Below are 18,261 nucleotides of genomic sequence, written 5' to 3' on the forward strand. Positions count from 1 at the left end.
ATTGGGTATAAAACAATACTGCAATTAGGGAGGAGGGCATCTAAACACATATAGCCAGTTTTTAAGACCAAAAATGTTTTCAATTTCAGAACTGCATTTGTATATAAGAATCCAGTTTTCTTCAAGCTTTTTTAATTTCAGTGGCCAAATTTGAGAAGAAATTTTCTTTGGCAAACCAGATGGGTTAGAGTTAGCCTAAATACTTGCTAATTTATTGCACAAACTCCAGAAATTATCCAAGTAGATATTGATCTACCCTAGGTTCACATTAATTTACTAACCTCTTCTAAATATACAGAACATAGTAAAATGTTCAGTAAGCAGGATAGGATACAGTATATTTGATTACTTTAAATGTTATGGTCTCCTTAAAATATAACAAACTCATTTTAACTAGTTGTTGCTTGCAATTCCTTATTTCAAGTATGCAGTAGCCCAGTTGCCTTTTGAAAAAACACCTTTGAGACATAAATCAAATCTCTCATTCTCAAAGTTCTTTTTGCTTAGACGAAGCTACTAGGCATTGCTATGTACATTTTTATGAAAAAGTAGCTGTTCTAAGAGACCTGAGTTGTAATACTTGGCTTTCTTGAAATTGTTCATTTGATAAATTGCTGTCCACTCATCAATTATTCCCCTAAACCAGCCTTTCCCCCACTTGCTGTAAAAAACAAGACAAAAAATAATATCTCCTTCAAGTTCAATCACATTTTGGTGTGATCTGGAGTTATTGCTTGTTTCATTGGTCCTTGGAGTTATTGATGGTCTGCTAGTGTCTAGTCTTAGGTGAGCATCCATATTCAAACTGATGTTACCTAGTTAGGTAATGAAATGTCCGCAAACCAAGTTCAGAGAGCATCAAGGACTCCACAGCAGAATTTCTCTGACCCCGCAAGAGGATATTACCTACTAGACCTCAATCTACATCACAATTTGACATCAGGAAATACACAAAATACAGGGGATGGGCTCCTACATCTAAATTTTATTTTATTGAAAAGCAAAGAATTCTAAGCCAGACATTAGAAACTCAATTCTTTCCATGCTGAACAAAATAGCACAAAATTTCCATTTCTTCCTGTATAGAAATATGGAATCTCTGATCGTTTTTTCATTACAAAACTAAGTGCTTTGGTGTAAATGAGGGAGTCATAGATAATAAAGGTAATTTAAAAAAAATCTTTCCAATTCTCACAGGTAAGCAAAGCTTATCCCCTGTTCTGTTACAGAGGCAAAAAAGAGAAAATCCCACACACATAAAAAGAACCTGAAAGAGGTTCCACTAGCTTTAATTAGAAATGAGACTTTAAAAGGGGAAAAATCATGACTCAAGAATTTTGAATAAAGTCTTCAGTAACATTTTAGATGGAATCCTCTACTGCAGAGCAGTGACAGCCACCCATCTCTAAAAAGTAAAACTTACCACATAACTGTGAGAGCCACTCTGCTTGGACACAGCCGCTTGGTACTTAGCAAGTCTATCTTTGATGGATGTTTCTGAAAAGCGAGGTATTTCTAGGTTTCTCCTGTTCTCTGCTTTCTCCGGGTTTGAAACTGCAGAGGAATAAAGCAAATTATCTAGAGCCATATTTTTCAAACTTGGCAGGTTTAAGATGTGTGGACGTCAAATCCCAGCATTCAGACATTTCAGACAGCATGTTTGAAAGTTTGAAAAACACTGATCTTCTAGAATAAACACAGCTGCTGATACTGAGACCCATTGTAAGAGATGAAAACTTCAATCTGCTTAACACAACAACTATTTAGTAACCCAGGTGGCCAAAGAGCATGAATTAATTCCAACTCCATAACCAAAGCAAAAAAAGTTTACCTTAAAGAATGAACTTTGCTTTAAAGATTGCATTCGTTTCTTTGCTAATTTAAAGCTTAATTATAGGCAATAGCATTAGACCTGGATGTGAGTAGTTCAAGAGTTACCCTTTTGAAAACAAGAAGATGTCAAAAAAAATAACCTAAGTACAGGTTGGGGAAACCCTATGATTTAGATGCTTATGCTTTTGGCTCCCCCCAAAAAGCACTTCCCCATTCCCATTTGAAAAATGTATGAGGTTATTTCTGAACTTACATAACATCCAGAATTGGAGTTGAAGAGGTTGCTTGGGGGCACAGTATTGAGGTTCATACAAGCACAAATTTATGTCATCCAATTTCAAATAATACAAATCACACTCAACTTACAAACTGTCCCAGTTGTCCAGTTTGCTAAGAAAATCAGGGAAGGGCTGCTGCTGCTGCTGCTGCAGGGCCAAATCTTATGTAATTACTATGTCACCACAGTTAATATGGGTGTAACTTATATCTACCAACAATTATGCTGCCATATCTGTGGAGATCTGTCTCTACACCAAAGAAAAACATATGATCATGTTATCTCTTTTGCACACAAGGATATAGCAGTTGGTAGTGACTGCAATCCCCAAAGACATTTCCATTTTATTAAAGGGATGCATTCGTTTAGTATCTAGAGTATCTGTTCAAGTAAACACAGGTCATCACCAGAAATCTGGTTCTAATAGTAGAGTAGCTATGAATCTGAGAAGTATCAATACTGAAAGTTACATATTTTTTAAAGAAATCCAATCAAAAAGGACAAAACAATTATCAGCTCTAGAATGATTTTTTTTCTTGGTTCTATGTATCAAACTGAAAAAGAAATATTTGATCCACCACTATTACAAGTTCCATCTCAAATCAAATTGTATCAAAACACAGTTGAACTCACATTGGGCTACATCATCATTTCAAACTCTTTAACAGTTCACACTAATTTTCTGTACTAAAATTTTTTCCATCCCTTTTCCTATGGCAATTTCAGGTAAAAACATTGATCAGAAGAAAACAAGTATTACTTAAATTTCAAGTTAGGTATCAATTAAATCTCGTCATAAATCTAATACACTTTCTCCTTCCTTTAAGAATTCTATTTGAGTAATAATATTTGGAAGTCTCTGGGAACTATACCAAAATTTTCTACTCCTCTGTATTAGATGATTTAGGGATGTTTCCATTCACTCTCAGCTTCAATTCCCTATTACGGTGGATTAATTTCTCTGGCAAAGGGCAGTGTTCTTCAATTTTAAGTGTGGACTTCAATTCCCAAAATTCCTTAGACAGCATGTTGACTGGGTAATTCTGGGCACTGAAGTCTACATATGATGTCTGGGAAATTCTGGGAGTTGAAGCTAAATATTTTAAAGTTGCTGAGGTTGAGAAACACTGGTCTTGGAAAACCTTTTGTCTGAAATGGCATAATGTTTCCTGTTTTGGCAGGGGTTTCAATCAGAATAGAGCTGGAAGGGATCTTGGAGGTCTTCTAGTCCAATCCCCTGATCAAGAAGGAGACCCTGTTAAAATCCATTTTTTAAGCGCTGTCCCCGCCTGGGTTAAATCACTTCCCCGGCTTCCAAACAATTTGCTCTATTTCTTCACTTCTTCCTCCTGCATCTCACTTTTCCCGGTTGTCACAGCCTCAAGGCAGCCGCCATGGCTGCCGCTCAGCCGACGCCGAGGGTAATCCTCGGCCCCAAAGAACCTGCCCGTTCCTCTCGGCCGATCAAGGGGTCCCCCTCTTTCCCCCTGTCCCTCCAGGACAGGGTAGGTCTGTAGACCTGCCAGCGGCGGCATAACAGACAGGGTTTTCGCGGGGCTCCTAAAAGCCCCGCTATTTCACCATCTGGGTCGCCGCGACGCCAACCGCCTTAAACAGCGGCTACAGACTGTGGGGGCAAGAAGATTTAAAAAGTTATTTGCTGGAGGAAGAGACCCATTTATGAATGACTTTTATTATTGAATGCTGTGGAATGGCTGTTAGTTGGAAATTGTAAAACTTTGAAACTCTTTGTCACTGAAATGGATTACTTCTGGAGAGACAAAGAGGGAAGAGGTGGTAAGCAGAAATTTTTTGAAGCAACCGGGAAAGCCCAGCGGAGAATTACAGAATGGCTAAAATGGAGTCATCTTGTGGAGAAGTGAAAGTTTAAACCTATGGATTGCTTTTGAATTAACTCAGACACAATGTATCTTGTTACCTAAGTTGGTCAATTATGAAAGCAATTAAGGAGCTCCAACTTTGGGGATTTCTATTGGTGGTATTAAGGAAAGAAATAAGAAAGAACAATTTAAACTGCCTAAGCAGATGTGGCAGAGGAAGTTAAAATGGTTGCCTGTTAAGAAGAAGTGAAAGTGTAAATTGTGGACTGCTTAATATTTAAAGGAGAAACTTTGACTCTTGCTTTCTCAAATGGATTATCTTGAAGGAAAACTAAAAAAGTTTGATTTTGGATGTACTTAATTCGTTTCTGGACTACCTATGGATAGTTGGAAAGAAGGAATTAACTGGTCAATTAAAACTATTGATTAAAGGCGAGGCAACAAAAGGAAAGGGCGTAGAAACGGAAGAGGACATGACAATATCATATAGGGAATAAAAAAGAACTAAATCCTTTAGTCTTTATAACTTTACTGACATTGGATTTGAAAGGAAAGAAAAAAAATTGGGTAGCAAGACGAAAAATACTATAGTCTGATTAAAATGGATGTAAATGTTTTTTATGTAATTGATGTCTAAATAATGTAAGGAGGAGATTTCCTCTTCCTTCTTTTACTCTTCTTTTACTTTTACTTTTTTATTTATCTTATTACTCTTTTATTTTATTCCTCTTTTCCCTTTTTCTGTTCTTCTGTGGAATTCTTTTTTTTTAATTCTTTTTGCCATACCTTTATTTTTATTTTTATTATTATTATTATTATTTCCTTTTCCCTTTCTCTTTCCTTTTTTACTTTTCATTACTGTTATTAAAAGAAGTTATTTTTAAGGTGGGAAAAATCTGATTTTAGAAAAACTATGAAGAGTATGAATGAATTTTTGATTATTAATAAGAATTGTTGACAGATTTAATGATTACAGAAACTTGCTTTTTTAAAAGCGTTTAAAATATTGTTCTTTACAGAAAATAAGAAAATGTTAATGAAGCCTTTATTAACAAGAATTGTTTATAGATTTTATGATTATTTTTAAAGCGAGAAATGCTATTATAGAAAAACTACAAGAAATCTGAAGACTATGAAAGAACTTTTTAAGTATGAATAAGAGCTTTAATGGTTATGGAAAATTGATTTTAAAGTGGATTACAATGTTGTTTTTTCTTTTTAAAGTAAATAAGAGAATGGGAATGAATTTTTGAATATTAATAAGATTTGTTTATAGATTTTACAATTATGGTAAATTGATTTTGGAGATATTTAAAGAAAATCAATAGTTTAGGAGAGAGTAGGAGAGAAGATCTGTCAACACAGACTGCGACCGGTCGGAGAGAAAGGAGGAGAACCACTGTAAAACAGTGCCCCCCACCCCCAACCCTTCCAACCGGGTCGATGGTATCAAAAGCCGCTGAGAGGTCTAATAGGACCAGGACAGAGGAACAACCCCTGTCCCGACCCCTCCAGAGATCATCAACCAATGCGACCAATGCCGTCTCTGTGCTGTACCCGGGCCTGAAGCCCGACTGGAACGGATCTAGATAAGTCGATTCATCCAGGTACTGAGGCAGCTGCCATGCAACCACACTCTCAACAACCTTCGCAACAAAGCGAAGGTTGGAGACAGGACGATAATTTGCTAACACAGCCGGGTCCAGGGAGGGCTTCTTGAGGAGGGGCCTCACCATGCCTCTTTCAAGGCGGCAGGAAAGACACCCTCACTCAAAGAAGCATTTATAATCCCTCGCGTCACCTCCCGGGAGGCCAGTACCAACCAGGAGGGACACGGGTCCAATAAACATGTGGCCGCACTCAGTCTGCTCAGTATCCTGTCCACGCTCTCGGGAGTCACAGGATCAAACTCTTCCCATATAATATTCTCAGGACCTGCCCCTGTCATCTCCCCTGGATCTACCCAGTCAGAGTCCAGCTGTTCCCGAATCTGAGCGATTGTTGACAGGGGGGCAGAGGTCGACCCCGAGGCCCCTTGTATGTGGGGTGCCGCAAGGATCGGTCCCCTCGCCCCTTCTGTTCAACATTTATGTGAAGCCGCTGGGTGAGATCATCCGTGGTTTTGGGGTGAAGTACCATCAGTACGCTAATGACACCCAGCTGTACATCTCCACCCCAGACCACCCCAATGATGCCCTCGAGGTGATGTCCCGGTGCCTGGAGTCCATACGGATCTGGATGGGGAGGAACAGACTCAGGCTCAACCCATCCAAGACCGAGTGGCTGTGGTTTCCGACGTCCCGATATAGTCAGTTGGCGCCATCTCTGACTATTGGGGGTGAGTCGTTGGCCCCCACAGATGGGGTTCGCAACTTGGGCATCCTCCTGGACTCGCGGCTGTCTTTAGAAGAGCATATGGCGGCCGTGGCCAGGAGGACTTTTTATCAGGTTCGCCTGATTCGCCAGTTGCGTCCCTTTCTGGATCGGGACTCGTTACGCACGGTCACTCACGCCCTTGTCACCTCACGCCTGGATTATTGCAATGCTCTCTACATGGGGCTCCCCTTGAGGAGCACCCGGAGGCTCCAATTGATCCAGAATGTGGCCACGCGGGTGGTGACGGGAGCGATGTGGCGCTCCCATGTGACCCCCCCCTCCTGCGCAAGCTGCACTGGCTCCCAGTGGTCTTCCGGGTGCGCTTCAAGGTTTTGGTTACCACCTTTAGAGCGCTCCATGGCTCAGGACCAGGGTACTTACGAGACCGTCTTCTGCCACCAGTAGCCTCTCACCGACCAGTTCGCTCCCATAGAGAGGGGCTCCTCAGGGTGCCGTCGGCCAAACATGTCGACTGGCAGCCCCCAGGGGGAGAGCCTTCTCTGTGGGGGCACCTGCCATCTGAAACGAGCTCCCCCCGGAGATACGGAGGATCCAAGACTTACGCATCTTCCGCCGCACCCTAAAAACGTTTTGGTCTGGCCTAACTCTCCCTTTTAAATTGGGTTTTAAATGTTTTGTAGATAAATTGGATGTTTTAATTTGTTTTTTTGAGCCTAAATTATTTAATCTGTTTTTAATAGTTTTTTAACTTTTGTATGTCTTTGTATTTTATTTTGGCTGTTCACCACCCTGAGTCCTTTCGGAGTAGGGCGGTATACAAATATGATAAAATAAAATAAATAAATAAAATAAGATATATATTAAAAGGCATTATTATTTTAAATTGGTAAGTTAAAGTAAAATGCTATGAATCAAGTTAATTAAATGGAAATTAGGATTAAATTGTGAATTAGTTAAGTATAAGGTTAGGAGTGGAGGAAAGCAGCTCTGGAAAACAGCTAACTAAGCTGTGAACCAGCTAGAAAAATAAACTTAGGAGGAGTGGAGGAGATAATGCTGGAGAGCAGTTAGAGCCAAACTGTGAACCAGTTAAATGTAAGGTGAGGAGTGGTGGAAAGCATCCCTGGAGAACAGCTAATTAAACTGTGAACCAGCCAAAAATAAACTCAGGAGGAGTGGAGGAGACAGATCTGGGAAGCAGTTAAAGCTAAACTGTGAACCAGTTAAATATAAGATTAGGAGTGGAAGAAAGCATCCCTGGAAAACAGCTAACTAAGCTGTGAACCAAGCTAAAAATAAACTTAGGAGGAGTGGAGGAGACAATGCTGGAGAGCAGTTAGAGCCAAACTGTGAACCAGTTAAATGTAAGGTGAGGAGTGGTGGAAAGCATCCCTGGAGAACAGCTAATTAAACTGTGAACCAGCCAAAAATAAACTCAGGAGGAGTGGAGGAGACAGATCTGGGAAGCAGTTAAAGCTAAACTGTGAACCAGCTAAATATAGGTTAGGAGCGGAGGGAAGCATCCCTGGAAAACAGCTGATTAAGCCGTTATCCAGCTAAAAATAAAACTAGGAGGAGTAGAGGAGAAAATGTTGGAGAGCAGTTAAAATCAACTGTGATCCAGCCAATAAATAAGGTTAGGAGTGGAGGAAAGCATCTCTGGAAATCAGCTAACTAAGCTGTAATCCAGTTAAAAGCAAACCTAGGAGGAGTAAAGGAGATATCTTTGAATTAGTTGTAATGGAGAAGATGATTTAACTAGCAAAAACAAAATATTTTGGGTATAATAAAATATAGGTGTGGAATAAATTTTAAAGTGAAATGATTTTGAAATGTTTGTAAGAGAGGAGTAAAATATTCTATGTTGATCTTTAGATGCAATATTGACGAAATACTGACTTAATTTGGGTCTTTGAAGTAAGAAAAATATATGAAATGCTGATTGTAAAAATAATAAATGAATATTATAAAAAGCTGTTTAGATTTGGAATTTAAGATTTAGGGTGATATATAATAGTATGTTAAATGTTAGAACAAAATGTTAGATTGAATGATAAAAATTGGGTTTAGATCTGTTTTTTCTTTCTTTTTTTTTTACTTTTTTTTCCTTTCCTTTTTAAGATGTTAATGGATGAAATTTGGAATCTATACTTATTTTATACCGGACCAAACTTTTGCTCTAAAAAGATATGTTTTTATGTTTTATGTTTAAAAATGAATAAAAATTTTTAAAAAAGAAAAAGAAGGAGACCCTGTACCATTTCAGACAGGTGACTATCCAGTTTTTTTCTTAAAAACTCCAGTGATGAAGCATCTACAACTTCTGAAGGCAAGCTGTTCCACTGGTTAATTGTCTTCGCAGTTAGGAAGTTTCTCCTTAATTCCAGATTGCTGAAGCACTTTGTACTTATTTTGTATATACAATATTTTGATCTCTTTGTCTCATGTACAATCCCTGATTGATCAATTGCAACTTTCTTCAGTACATACAATATGTGGCCATTTTTAATAATATCTACAGAGACAGTCTTTGACTTATAACACTTGGCCTGGAATTTCAGTCATTAAGCAAGTCATTTCATAACAGACCTGATTTTATGACCATTTCTACTGTGTTCATTAAGCAAATCACATGGTTAAACTAAACACATGGTTGTTAAACCAATCACACAGCTGTTAAGCAAATCCAGCTTTCCCCATTGACTTTGCATGTTGGAAACTGTCTGGGAAGGTTACAAAATGTGATCATGTGACCACAACATGCTGAAACCCTCATAAATTTGAGCCAAATTGTGATCACGTGACAATGAGGGCGGGGCAAAAATCATAATTTTGAGGATGGACCATAAGTCACTTTTTTCAGTGCCATTGTAACTTCAAACCATTGTCAAACAAGTGATCATAAATCAAGGACTAACTGAACTTGCATATTATCTTGCATATTATAATGATCAGGCACACAGTTTCAATATATTAGCAAAATATAAGCATTTATCCTATATTTTTCTTTTAGCCACTTCATATAAATTAGATATATTTGCATTTTAAGTTGTTTAATATTTTGAGCGTTGAGTTCTTTAATATTCTTTATTAAAGAATAAATACTGTGCATGCAATTGTACTTATAGGAGTCATCCCATCTATAATGAATATTGCTCACGTAAAGAATTGTGGCTCCTTTCTCCATGAGGTAAGTCGAGGTCCTCTGAAAAGAAGTGGCTCTCTGAGATCATCCTACCCTCAGCAGCTCTGCCATGGTCGTGAACAACCTGCTTTAAAAAGGAAAGATTTTCTATTTATTATTTGATTAGTGGTCAAATGAAGAAAAAGAAATAGGTAAGCAGCAGCAAGGAAGATCAGTCCAACAACATTCACACAGCAAGCCAAGATGTTCTTTCTCTTTCAATGAACTCTAAATGTATGGTGAATGCTAAGAATTTATTCAAGCTGGTAAGCATTAATTTAGTTATGTTGACTGTACAGGTAGTCCTCAATTTATGACCAAAATTGGGCCCACAATTTCTGTTATTAAATGAGACAGTTAAGTGAGTTTTGCCCCATTTTACGACTTTCCTTGCCACAGTTGTTAAGTGAATCACTGCAGTTGATAAGTTAGTAACCTGATTGTTAAGTGAATCTGGCTCCCCCCCCCCCCATTGACTTTGCTTGTGAGAAGGTCGCAAAATGTGATCACTTGACCTTGGGACACAGCAACAGTCATAAGTATGTGATCTGTCCCCGTCCCCACACACACACCACACAGCCAGCCGAGGGTTAAGGAAACACTTTGGAACGCACTCAGTTCTTATCTTCCTCTTGGCAGCGATAGACACACCGTCTGCCAAGGGACTTTATTTTCACAAACAGACAGATAAGATACGAACGTTCAAGAAAGTCCAAACATAAAATAATATTCCTCCCAACAGTTCCGGACGAGGCTTCAGTGACTATTCAAGGTTTACTTTTGTTCGTCACAAAAGATTCTTGACCACAACCCTCTATTATATAGTCTCTGGGGTGTGGTCTCTGGGGTGTGGTCCAGTGACTCAGTTCTAATCCCTAGCACGCCTCCCCAGCTGCTGCAAACGTTTATCACGTCTTCGGAGGCGTGCGTCCAGGAATGAGGTGTCATTATCACTCTGATCTGAAGCAGCTGTTTCTTCTCCCTCGGCCGGCACTTGAAACAATGCCAGAGGGGAGGGGCCTGGAGAGGGAGGCCTGGCTGACTCCTCTTCCTCATGCTCGGAGCTTTCTTCCTCCGATGGGACAGGCTCAGAGGGCGGGGCCACAACACTATCCCCCACCGCAGGGCCCTTCCCCCGGGTCTGACGGTCGGGATGGGGTCGGGACGGGAACTGTTCGTGGAAAGCCCGCACCAGGTCAGGGGCCTGAACGGCAGACGCATCCACCCAGGTGAAATCCTCGGGCCCGTACCCCTTCCAGGCAATGAGGTATTGGAAGCGCCCCTTCAGCCAACGGGAGTCCCGGATACTGTCCACCTCGTACGTCGAGGCATCGTCCTCGTCGGCTGTGGCTGGGGGGGCAGGCGTCGGCGGGCGGCGGAGATGGCTCGCAGGGGCCTCAGGGACCAGGAGGGACCGATGAAAAACAGGGTGGAGCCGCATGGAGCGGGGTAGAGTCAACCGGTAGGCCACCGGATTGATGACCGCCTCGATAGGGAAGGGACCGATAAAGCGTTGGGCCAGTTTCCTCACCGGCCGGTCCGTGGGGAGGTGTTTCGTGGACAACCACACCCGATCTCCTACTTCCAGCGGTGGCGTCGCCCGGCGGGCGCGATCGGCGAATCGTTTATAATCCTCTTTCGCCCGGATCAGCTGCCGCCGCACCAGTTGCTGCACCGCCTGCAGCTCCGAGAGGAAGTCCCGGGTCTCGGGAACAGGGGAGTCCATGATGGTCAACGGGAAAAGCCGTGGATGGTATCCGACGTTGGCATGGAACGGGGTCATCTGGGTGGAGGTGTGTTGGGAGTTATTAAAAGCGAACTCCGCTAGGGGAAGGTACTCGGCCCAGTTGTCCTGCTGCTGGTTGACAAAACAGCGGAGGTACTGCTCCAGTATGCCGATGACCTTCTCCGTGCCCCCGTCAGTCTCCGGATGGTGCGCCGACGACAGGCACACCTGCACCTCCAGCGCGGCCATCAGGCTTTTCCAGAAGCGGGCCGTGAACTGGGCCCCGCGGTCCGAAACCACTCGGTCCGGCAGGCCGTGGAGGCGGAAGATATGTTGCAGGAACAGGCGAGCCGTGGTGCGGGCCGAGGGCAGGCCGCGGCACGGGATGAAATGTGCCATCTTCGTGAGCGCATCCACCACCACGAGGACGGTCGTGTACGTAGCGGACAGGGGCAGGTCTGTCAGGAAGTCCATGGAGATGGCTCCCCACGGTCTCTCCGGTGTCGGCAGCGGCTGGAGGAGTCCGGGAGGGGGGCCGGACGCGGCTTTGGCCTGTCGGCACGTCACACAGGACGTCACGTAGGCGTGCACATCGTGCCGTACCCGAGGCCACCAAAAAGTCCGCGTCACCAAGTTCAACGTCTTAAAGAAGCCGAAGTGCCCCGCCGCGGGGTTGTCATGGCACTGGTTCATGACGAGGGCTCGGAGCGGACTCGTGGGCACGTACAGCCGACCCCGGTGTCTGAGCAAGCCCTCCTCCACGGTCCATGGGGACGCGGGGCCGACGTCCGCTCTCCGCTGCTGCGACCAGTCGTCCCGTCGCTGCGCTTCCAGCACCTGAGCCCGCAGGTCCACCGGTTCCTGGACCGCGGCCAAGGAGTCCACTGGCAGCACCGTCCGGGGGGGAAGGGAGTCCTTGGGGCAAAAGTATTCCGGCTTACGGGATAGCGCGTCCGCCCTCTGGTTGAGGTTGCTCGGAATGTATGTGACGTGGAAGTTGAACCGGGCGAAAAACAACGACCACCGGATCTGCCGCTGGTTCAACTTTCGTGCCGTGGTGAGGTGCTCCAGGTTCCGATGGTCCGTCCGCACCTCCACCTGGTGTCGGGCCCCCTCGAGGTGATGTCGCCAAGCCTCGAACGCGGCCTTGATGGCCAGCAACTCCTTTTCCCAGATGGTGTAGTTGCGCTCGGAAGGGTTGAGTTTCCGGGAGTAGTATGCGCAGGGAAAAAGAGTGCCGCCATCCACCGGAGCCTGTAGCAGCACCGCCCCAATTGCCACGTTGGACGCGTCCGTCTCCACCACGAACGGACGGTGTGGATTGGGGTGCCTCAGGACTGGCTCTGTGAGGAAGGCCTGCTTGAGGACCTCGAAGGCCTGCTGCTGCGGGGGCCCCCACTGGAACGGGACCTTCTTCCGAAGGAGCTGGGTCAACGGCAAGGTCAGGGTGGCGAAGCCCGGGATGAAGGTCCGATAGTAGTTGGCAAATCCCAACAGACGCTGGACGTCCTTCACCCGACGCGGGGGTTCCCAACTGCGCAAGGCCTCCACCTTGCGCGGGTCCATCGCGATGCCCTCGGGGGTGATGATGTGCCCGAGGAACTCTATGGAAGTCTGGAAGAAGTAGCATTTCTCCAACTTCGCATAGAGCTGGTGCTCCCGCAGGCGCTGCAGGACCTGGCGGACATGCTGGAGGTGACTTTCCGGGGTCCGGGAATAGATCAAAATGTCATCCAAGTAGATCACCACGAACCGATCCAGCATGTCCCGGAACACATCGTTCATCAAATGCTGGAAGACCGCGGGGGCGTTGGTCAACCCGAACGGCATGACGGTATACTCGAAGTGTCCATACCGAGTGCCGAACGCCGTCTTCCACTCGTCCCCCTCTCTCACGCGCACCAGGTTGTAGGCCCCTCGGAGATCAAGCTTAGTGAAGATCGAGGCCTCCCGCAACCTCTCCATCAGCTCCGGGATCAGCGGCAGGGGGTAGCGATTTCGCACTGTGATGGCATTCAAGCGCCGGTAGTCGCAACACAGGCGCAAGTCCCCCGTCTTCTTTTTAACGAAGAGGACCGGGGCCGAGAGCGGGGAGGTCGAAGGCCGGATGAACCCACGGGCCAGGTTCTTTTCCAGAAAGTCCCGTAAGGCGGCCAGCTCGGGCTCCGACATGGAGTACAGGCGTCCCGAGGGCAGGGGCGCGTTGGGCATTAGGTCCACCGCACAGTCGTAGGGTCGGTGCGGGGGCAAGCGGTCCGCCTCCTTCTCGCTGAACACGTCGGCGAAGGGCGTCAGCTCCGGAGGCAAGGAGACGTTTGGGGCAGAGACGTCCTGGCCGGCGCAGGTGTGGCGAAGGTGGTCGACACACTGCAGGCTCGGGAACGAGATGGCGTTTCTCGACCACGCCACCTGAGGGTCGTGCGCCCGAAGCCAGGCCATCCCCAGGACCAAGGGAAAGTGCAGATCCGCCGTTACGTAAAACTGGATCGCCTCCTCGTGGTTCCCGATGGCGAGGCGCAAGGGCTGGGTAGCGGTTTTGATGGGCCCCGCCACGAGTTCCCGCCCATCTATAGTTTCGACCCTCAACGGAGGGTCCACTGGAACCAAGGGGACTTTGTAATGGGCCACAAAGGCCTGGTCCATAAAGTTCGTGGTGGCCCCCGAGTCCACCAGCGCGTGCGCCTGGAGCCCTTCCGACCGGTTAGCCAACAACACCCGGGTGTTCAAAATCAGGTGCCGAGGGGGCTCACAGTCCACAGCCGCCGACTCCGGCGGGGCATGGTCACGTGCCTGACCCAGAGTTTCCCCTAGGCCAGGCCTGGCCCGTTTCCCGGCTGGTCACGCCGAGACTCCGAAACAGGCTTGAGCGGTCCACTCCGCTTCCGGGGACACGAGGCGGCAAAATGTCCCGCCTCGCCGCAATAGAGGCACAACCCCCCTTGACGTCTCCGCATCCGCTCCTGGGCCGTCAGTTGAGGTCTGGCTGCTCCAAGCTCCATGGGCTCCTCAGCCGTCGCCACAAAACGCTGTGCGGTCCGGAGCGCTGTCGGTGCGAAACGTGGGGGTGCCGACGCTGTCGGTGGTTCCGGAAGAGCCCGACGGGGCCGTCGCCGTTGCAGGCGGGCGTCGATGCGCAGGCATTGGGTCACCAGCGCGTCGAGGGTCGGTAGCGCCTCCACACGAACCAGCTCGTCCTGCATCTCGTCGGAAAGGCCGTCCTGGAAGGCGTCCATCAGCGCCACCTCATTCCAAGCCGAATCCTGGCCTAGCAGTCGGAACTCTGCAATATAGTCCTGCAGGGGGCGCTTGCCTTGGTGGAGGTCCTTGATGCGCCTCGCTGCCGTCTGCACCCGGAGGGGGTCCTCAAACATGGTGCGCAGGTGTTGTAAAAAGCCCTGAAAGTCCAGGAGCAAGGGGCTATCTTGCAACAACAGGGGCGTGGCCCATCGGGCGGCAGTGCCAGAGAGGGAGCTGATAACAAATGCCACCCGAGCCCGGTCATCCGGAAAATCCTCCGGCCTCATCGCCATAAACAGTTGGCATTGTCCCAAGAAGGCCGGAAACATCTCCTGCTGCCCAGAAAACCTATCTGGCACGTTCACTGGGCATCTCGGACGGGGAGGGGGAGGAGGTGGAGCTGCAGGAGCATTTCCCAAAGCAAGTTGGGCAGTTAGCTGTGCTACTTGCTGTTGCAGAAGCTGATTGGCTTGCAGTATCTGCTGTAACTGCTGCTGCAGCTGTTGGTCCATCGTGGGTTAACGATGGAGTATGGGGGTGACGAACAAGATGATCTGTCCCCGTCCCCACACACACACCACACAGCCAGCCGAGGGTTAAGGAAACACTTTGGAACGCACTCAGTTCTTATCTTCCTCTTGGCAGCGATAGACACACCGTCTGCCAAGGGACTTTATTTTCACAAACAGACAGATAAGATACGAACGTTCAAGAAAGTCCAAACATAAAATAATATTCCTCCCAACAGTTCCGGACGAGGCTTCAGTGACTATTCAAGGTTTACTTTTGTTCGTCACAAAAGATTCTTGACCACAACCCTCTATTATATAGTCTCTGGGGTGTGGTCTCTGGGGTGTGGTCCAGTGACTCAGTTCTAATCCCTAGCACGCCTCCCCAGCTGCTGCAAACGTTTATCACGTCTTCGGAGGCGTGCGTCCAGGAATGAGGTGTCATTATCACTCTGATCTGAAGCAGCTGTTTCTTCTCCCTCGGCCGGCACTTGAAACAATGCCAGAGGGGAGGGGCCTGGAGAGGGAGGCCTGGCTGACTCCTCTTCCTCATGCTCGGAGCTTTCTTCCTCCGATGGGACAGGCTCAGAGGGCGGGGCCACAACAAGTATGAACCAGTTGCCCAAGCATCTGAATTTTGATCACATGATCATGGAATTGCTGCAAAGGGCTTAACTATGAAAAATGGTCATAAGTCACTTTTTTCAGTGCTGTTGTAACTTTGAATGGTCACTAAATGAACTGTTGTAAGTCGAGGACTACCTGTATTAATTTTATGTGAAATTCCAGGTGCCCGAAATGTGTTAGACCCAAACACCTGGTGGCTCAGCAGACTAAAAACATTGTGATTAACACCAGCTGTCTGCAATTACTGTAAATTCGAATCTCACCAGGCTCAAGGTTGACTCAGCCTTCCATCCTTTCTAAGGTAGGTAAATTGAGGACCCAGTTTGTGGGTGCAATAAGCTGACTTTGTATAAATATACAAAAGTATGAAGGCTATTGCTTAACGCATTGTAAGGCGCCCTGAGTCTCCGGAGAAGGGCGGCATATAAATCAAATTAAAAAAAACAAACAAAGATATATCAGGTCGGCTGGCCTGAGGGTGGCACTCTGTCAAAATTGAATATATCCTGGCTCAAAATTCTTTACTTATACGTAATGTTGGTTGTTAAGAAACAAAAAGTCCCACAAATTCATCTATCCAAATTCAAAGCTTCTGAATATAAGCTGCCAATGGAACCCCAGGTTTGCATACACAGTATATTTTTAAATTCCTATTTTGATCCGTTAGCAGAAAATACAGCAATTTCATCTGACATTCGATGATACTAAAAATGACATATAATTTAGATATAGTAAAAAAGGAGGCTCAAATACACAGACATACATACACATAATTCCCAACATCACCTCCTTTACACACAGCACCCAATGATCTTAGTGAAGATAACCACATGACAATTAATAGCAGCGGAATCACCTCAAATCTAACAAGAAAAAAATGAATGCAGCCAAAAACAATCAACAGACTAATCAATAAAGCATTTGAGCTTTGTTTCATCAGCGAGAGGTGTTTTATTTCAGAAGCAGTTTGGTTTTCAAATAATCTTTTAGAGTAATAGGAAACATGGGGAGGAGAGGGGGAATAGAAATAATTTCTTTCCAAATTGAGAGAGATGTTCTTGTTAAACATCATACTGCTACACTTAATCAAAACCCAAATTTTAGCGATAAAGTCCATTTTTTAAAAAGTGCACCCAGACGTCAAATAGATTCAGTTTCATTAAAAATGAAAGTTCAGGGGTTGCTCTAATTTCTCAGGAGCCATTTCTCCTCTCCTTATTAAGATGCTGTCAGCAGAGAGGAATTCATCTGGGCCTGCATTTTTCTATACTCAAGAAGGGAAGGATTAGGCAATAGAATTGTAAGACAGCGCACAAGTTCCAGAAATCACAGCACTGCAGAGAATTAGAAAGCATGTGAAACAAAGCAAGTCACACACCCTACATATGGTTACCACACACAAGTACTTCCTAGGAAGTGAACAGCCTTTGCAGAAAGTTTAGGACCATGTTCTGTCCCCCGCTTCCCTACACAGGCAAACACACAACCAGGCACGCCTGCCAAGGTTTTATTATGCAATCAGACTAGAATCCCTTGCAGATAAGAATTTTGGCAGTAAACTGCGAAATGCCTGCCAAATCAGTTTTCACTCACAGTAAGCAAGAGAGAGTTTATCCTCAGTCCGGTCCAGTAGCAAAAAAGTAATCCACGAAGCAAGAGTTAGCCAAGGTCCAATCCAAATATGTACAAGCCAGATTTCAGGTAACGCGATGTGACTCTCAGGTTTTTAACTTTGACCGTCACAAAGCCTGAAGAGCAATCACACCCACTTTTATTCCTTGTGGGGTGTGGCTCAGTGACTCAGCTCAATCTCTGGCCCTCCCACGCCTCTTTCGTTGCTGCGCACGCTTCTCCCTCCGACGCTGCCTTGGATCAAGCCAGGATTCATCATCCTCGCTCCCTATCTGTTGTTGTTCCGATATGCTTTCCTCCTGGCATATCCCAGGCTGTTCCTCTTGGCCTTAAGATGGAACCTGAGGCATTGCCAGAGAGGAGGGTCCTGGAGAGGGAGGCCTTGTCAGTTCCTCCCCATCACCTTCTGAGTCCTCTTCCTCTGTTAGGACAGGCTCGGGAGTCAGGGTCACAACAGACCAACAAGAAAAAGCATTTCATCAGAGGAAAAAATGAATGTGTGCATGTTGACATTTGGGTGTTATGTGCATGCATGAAAGTCGACAGCAGGAAAAAATCATAATGTCCTGACCCCCATTATTGTCACAAATAGCAGAAAGGATACAGGAGACAGATGTGCTGACTTCAAACTAATTTGACTCAAAGAATTGATTGTGGACTAAAGTGAAGATGTTTATGGGTTTTGTTTTTCTTATCACTCATAGCTTAAGAAAAAGCAAGTCTAGAAATTTGCAACAGGAGAACAAGAAAAAAAATATTGAACAATTTATAATAATAAATTGGGCAATTTATTTCTATAAATGTATTGAGGAAATATTAAGATGGACATCAACTTTCCATGGCTCTTCCACTTTCACCACAGCTTTTATAAAGCTGCTACTTGCCATCTAATAATTTTTTCTTCAATACTGTAGTCACAGCAAAGTCCCGTCACATCTAGAATTCTAAAATACAGGCCCAATGTTGCTCACAACTGAAAGGACCTGGCATTGTATTTTTAAAGTAAAGCAGTTTTCTGCTTGATTATGCTTAGGTAGGAGTCAGCCTAGATGTTTAAA

At 45.5% G+C, this 18,261-nt stretch overlaps 1 protein-coding gene across 4 annotated transcripts in view; it reads right to left on the reverse strand.

Annotated features, from left to right (window-relative positions):
• The window catches only part of LIMA1 (LIM domain and actin binding 1), a 73,530-nt gene that overhangs the window by 18,047 nt on the left and 37,222 nt on the right, over positions 1 to 18,261 (reverse strand). For 2 of the 4 annotated variants that reach the window (XM_034412434.3, XM_034412431.3), the window contains exons 5-6: positions 9,449 to 9,557; positions 1,424 to 1,554 (exon numbers count right to left, since the gene is read on the reverse strand). In XM_034412434.3, coding sequence (XP_034268325.2) covers positions 1,424 to 1,554; positions 9,449 to 9,557 — 240 coding nt within the window. Of the gene's footprint in view, positions 1 to 1,423; positions 1,555 to 9,448; positions 9,561 to 18,261 lie in introns of all 4 variants that reach the window. The other 2 variants (XM_034412432.3, XM_034412430.3) reach the window with 1 other exon arrangement.

Source organism: Pantherophis guttatus, chromosome 2 (genome assembly GCF_059756535.1).
Source record: "Pantherophis guttatus breed Tessera chromosome 2, ASM5975653v1, whole genome shotgun sequence".
Lineage (NCBI taxonomy): Eukaryota > Metazoa > Chordata > Lepidosauria > Squamata > Colubridae > Pantherophis > Pantherophis guttatus.